The sequence below is a fragment of the Medicago sativa genome, chromosome 8, assembly GCF_051527215.1.
Source record: "Medicago sativa cultivar Bolivia chromosome 8, Bolivia_mono, whole genome shotgun sequence".
Taxonomy (NCBI): domain Eukaryota; kingdom Viridiplantae; phylum Streptophyta; class Magnoliopsida; order Fabales; family Fabaceae; genus Medicago; species Medicago sativa.
Genome location: NC_140756.1, coordinates 29,815,981 through 29,821,212, shown reverse-complemented (window position 1 = coordinate 29,821,212; position 5,232 = coordinate 29,815,981). Strand labels below are relative to the sequence as shown.

The 5,232-nt window shown below is 39.8% G+C and overlaps 1 protein-coding gene across 1 annotated transcript; it reads right to left on the bottom strand.

Annotated features, from left to right (window-relative positions):
* Positions 1-3,466: 3,466 nt before the first annotated feature.
* LOC146898248 (uncharacterized) lies at positions 3,467-4,551 on the bottom strand. The gene has a single exon (XM_085736530.1). It carries the CDS (start codon positions 4,286-4,288, stop codon positions 3,467-3,469), a length of 822 nt encoding a protein of 273 aa, XP_085592656.1. The 5' UTR covers positions 4,289-4,551.
* Between the last annotated feature and the right edge of the window lie 681 nt (positions 4,552-5,232).

The following is a 5,232-nucleotide window of genomic DNA, read 5'->3' as shown; positions in this document are numbered from 1 at the left end:
TATCTCAGGATGCGTCGAAGGGCGTTCATGTGATCATCCATCGGATTGTGCATAAATAAACATATTTGTTGCACTGCATAAGAAATATCAGGCCTTGTGAAGGTGAGGTGTTGTAGGGCGCCGGCGAGGCTGCGATATAGAGAAGGGTCTTCAAATGGGGTGCTACTTTTGGCGCTCATCTTTGGTTTAGTATCAACCGGTGTAGGACATGGTTTACAAGAAGCCATTCCAGCACGTTCAATAATTTCTTCTGCATACTTTTTTTGAGACAAAAATAATCCACCAGGATGACGTGTGACAGCAATACCAAAAAATAATTCAACAATCCCAAATCTTTCATAGCAAACTCAGAGCTAAGGAGTGATATGATAGACTTTCGAAGGTCATCAGAGGAAGCAGTAAGAATGATATCATCTACATACAGTAGGAGGTAGGCCAAATGAATGCCTTTTTGATAGATGAAGAGAGAGTTGTCAGACTTACTTTGAGAGAATCCAATAGAAGAAACATAATTGGCAAATCGTTTGTACCATGCTCGAGGGGCTTGTTTGAGCCCATACAAAGATTTTCGCAGAAGACATACATGATGTGGACGCTCAGGGTCCTTGAAACCTAATGGTTGATGCATGTATACAGTTTCTTTAAGTTCCCCGTGCAAAAATGCATTCTTCACATCAAGTTGATGGATTGGCCATGCTTTGGATAAAGCAAGACTAAGAACGGTTCGAATGGTTGCCGGTTTAACAACTGGGCTGAACGTTTCTTCACAATCTACACCAACATGTTGACCTGCACCATCACCTACAAGTCGGGCTTTATGCCGCTCAAAAGAACCATCAATTTTTTCTTTATGCCTAAAAATCCACATAGAACGAATAACATTAACATCATGAGGACGGGGCACTAAATCCCACGTCTTATTTTTAATAAGAGCATTATATTCGTCAACCATAGCCATTTTCCAATTCGAGTCTTTGAGTGCAGACACTAGGTTACGAGGTAGGGGTGATTTTGTTACATTAGTATGAAGACCATAATATTTTATATTTTGTTTAAAAATACCATGTTGGCTTCTCGTAACGGGTTTGTCGTCTGAACTCGATGTTGGTTGGTAAATGGGAGGAAGGTGAATTGGGCGTTCATTTTGAGGGGTGTTTTGGTCTGTTTGGTGATGGTGTGTGTTGGTTTGAGAGGTGGGTTGGACTATGTGAGGAGATATTGGGGAATGTTCGTTGTTTGATGTGTTTGATGTGGGGGGCTGAGGTGTGGTTGTGTGAATAGGTTGGGACGGGGAAAGAGCAGGTATGTGTGTCTCAGTCTCTTCTAACAAATGGTTAATCATATATGGTGATAGACCAATGTCAAGAAAGTTGTAAGATGTGGAAGAGGGAGTATGCAACTTTGAGAATGGAAATTCATTTTCATTAAACAAGACATGACGACAAAGGATAATTTTATTTGAGGATATATCATAACATTTATATCCACGATGATTTGATGGATATCCTAAAAAGACACATGGGGCTGAACGTGGTTGAAGCTTATGTATGGTAGTGGACGGGAATAAAGGATAACATAAGCAACCAAAAACACGTAAGTGAGAGTAAGCTGGGTCTTTTTGATATAGGATTTTAAGAGGTGATTGGTAATGAAGATTTTTACTTGGTAAAATGTTTAACAGGTATGTGGCCATTTGCAAAGCATGATGCCAAAAAGACGGTGGTAGTGAAGCATGTATTAATAATGTTCTAATGATATTATTAATAGATCGGATTTTTCTTTCAGCTTTACCATTTTGTGGTGACGTACGATGTAACACCCACAACGTGGCTTTCGATATCCCGCCAGTTGGATACGAAAGGTTCCCGCCAGTTGGAACGGGCACTATCCGTAAGGATGACCCCACGTTAATAAGAGGAACCAAATCACATTGGAATGAGAGGGATCTGGAGGCCGTGTAGGTATGGGACTACATGGTTGAAGGAAGGCTTATAAGAATTGTTAGGTACTACCCATATCAACAAGATGCATCTTCTTTTCGGTAGCCCATTCCATAAGAACTCCATAGTTAAGCGTGCTTGGCTTGGAGTAGTACTAGGATGGGTGACCTACCGGGAAGTTTCCCGGTAAGCATGTGAGTGAGGACAAAGCATGCTGAAAAGACTCGTATTGGTTTGTGGTGTTAGTCGGCAATCCTGAAAGCAATCTGGGATGTTACATATGAGGACACGATAAGCGAAAAGAAATTCCTTTTGCTTCACAAAGTTTTTGAAATTTACCATTTATATATTCTCCACCATTGTCACACTGAATGTATTTGATTTCCCGTTGAAATTGAGTTTTGATATATGCTCTTAATTTTTGAAATGTTGAATAGACTTGAGATTTGTTTGAAATCGGAAATGTCCATAAAAAATTTGAGTAATCATCCAGAAAAAAAAACATAATATTTGTGACCCAAAGAGCTCATAACGGGAGAAGTTCATACATCACTATGCAAAATATCAAATGGCATATTTGTAGAATTATGAGAATTAATAAATGGCAATTTAACATGTTTACCAAGAGGACAAGAATGACAAAAAGATGAATTCAAATGCGGAATTTAATTACATTTGATTAATTTATTTTTCCTAAGGGAGTCTAGAATAGGGGCTCCCGGATGACCTAATCGATCATGCCAAATGGAAGAAGACAATGCTGCAAAGGAAACAAGAGACACAACTTTATTGGTGGTGGTGATAGGATATAGCTCGCCTTGACTCTCACATCTCATTATAGGCATCCCCGTCTGAAAATCCTTCACAAAAAAACCAAACGGGTCAAATTCAACAGAAACATGGTTATCTGTAGTGAATTTACGAACAGAAATAAGGTTTTTGATTAATTTAGGAGCATGTAGAACATGGTCTAATACTAATGGTGGATGAGGGAGGGGTAATTTAGCACTACCAAAGCCACGAATAGGAATAGAATGACCATTGCCAACAATTATACCATTATTTTTTCTCAAATTAAAATAAGACGAGAGATTACCATTGGTGGATGTCATATGAGATGTTGCTCCAGTGTCCATGTACCAAGACGGATCAGGTTGATCCATACTCAGAGTGTGCATCGCATGTTCTATGTTTGTTGGACTGGGGGGTGCCGCGGCGGTGAAGGCAGCTTGTTGAGGTCTTGAGCCAACAACGCCTGGTTGCTAAGTGTTGTTTGCAACATTGGGCCTTGCCCAATTATATGAAGGATAAGGGCATCGAGGCATGTTCCATGGAGTCCACTATTGCCATGGGTTGAATTGTTGCCAACGTGGGTTTTGACCACGACCACCATTCCCGGAGAAAAATTGACCTCTGCCACCGCCAGAATTACCAGTACCATTCCGACCACCTCTGCCAGAGTTTCGGGCAGCAGAGTTTTTCTGATTTTTCTTTCCATGGTTGTTGCGTGGGTTGTTGTTGTTGTATCAAGGATACTGAATCTTGTTACTTGGGGAGGAGGGTTGGGTAACCGTTTCATCAGGAGAGGTTGGTGTTTTGGCAACAAAAGCTCCTGGTGATGAGCCGGATTCACGAGCAACTCGTTGAATCATAGTGGACTCCTCGAGTTCCAATCGCGATCTCGCGATTGCGAAAGTAGGTAGTGGGTCATGTTGTTGAATATAAGTAACAAAACCGGCATACGAGTCTGTGAGCCCGGAGATCATTTTTAGGACCAATCGGGTGTTAGTGATAGGAGAATCAACATTTGCTAGCTGATCGGCTAAAAGCTTCAAGCGGGTGCAATAGGATTTGGTGGATGGGAAGTCTTCAAGATTGGTGTTGGTGAATTGATTTTCAAGGTGGACAGCCCTCGAATGTTTGTTGTCGTGAAACAACGAAGCAATTTGATTCCAACATTCTTCAGCTGAGTCATTGATCACAACAACAGAGTTGAGAATGTCTTGTGATACAGTGGCGTACATCCATTGAAGGACGACCGCATCGAGCCTGCTCCAAAGATCAGGATCATTGGTTTTGACATCAGCGGCGATCTGCATAGCCTTCACATCGGTTGGGGGGATGATGTGATCAAGCAGATTATGAACACGTGCTTGAACCATGAAGAGGGCAGACCATGAAAGGTAGAGGCTTGAATCGTTGTCCAAGGTTACAGGAATGATAGACTTCACGTTGTTGATGGTGAAGGCCGAGTGAATTTTTGATGGTCCCGTTGAGACAGATGTGCCTGTCACGGGAGAGGAATTTGTTGAGAGAGGGGTTGATTCAACTGTTCTGGAGCTAGCCATGGATGGCGGTTGATAGCGGAAGTATAGAGAATAAGAGGTGGTGATGGGTGGCTAGGAGAAGTAGGAGAGGATCTAAAACCTAGCTGATACCATATAGGAAAATATCTGAATGTTTTTCATTGATAATATGAGTACATTATATACATCAATTTGCTATCATTCTCTTAATGACTAATGAATAGAAAATGAATACAAAATGAATGACTAATTAATACAAATGAATACCTATTAATATTCTTTTAATAATAAAATTACATGACTAAGTAACACATATTCTAGTTAATCTTTTACTACTTTGTTTAGTTCCGCTCATTTTTGCTTGTGTTTTGTTAGTGATTAACTAACACTAGTATCCTAGAAATATCAGAGATTTGCATGCCTTTAACAAAGCCTAGTATGGATACTTGTGCCAAGCACGGGCTAGAATTCCCTTGTAATTAAAATATTGGATGAAGATGTGGTATTATTCTCATTTATATAGTTGTTTTATGTCCAATAGATTGATCCACACTAATGTTGACTCCCTCTATAAGGTCCAGCGATGGTATAATAACCTAATTCAATTTTACGGAGGAAGCATGTGTGGTTCCGGGTGTTACAGATGTAGAGAGTCTCAAACATGAGTGAGAGACGTTAGTGTTTTAAGTGTCAACTAAAGTTCTACATTGGATGCAAGAGTAAATATTGAGAAACATATGAGTGGTATGAGTCATATACCTAATTCATTAATATTTAGGTTAAGGTGTGGTGTCAAACTCACTCGTGTGGAATCTCTTTATCTAATGAGATAATCAAACTCAATGTCGTGTTCTTTGAAAGTCAAAGCATTGTTATGAACCGTTCTTTTTTTAATTTTTGGATGTCATTCTCTTTCATATGAAATATTTTATTCAAAGTCTATTATTTCAAATTTAATCACTTTTGGACTTTGGTGGCAAATGAAA

What these genes read in the sequence shown, in the direction of transcription:
- LOC146898248 (XM_085736530.1), bottom strand. Translation starts at nt 4,288, where the DNA reads ATGGCTAGCTCCAGAACAGTTGAATCAACCCCTCTCTCAACAAATTCC.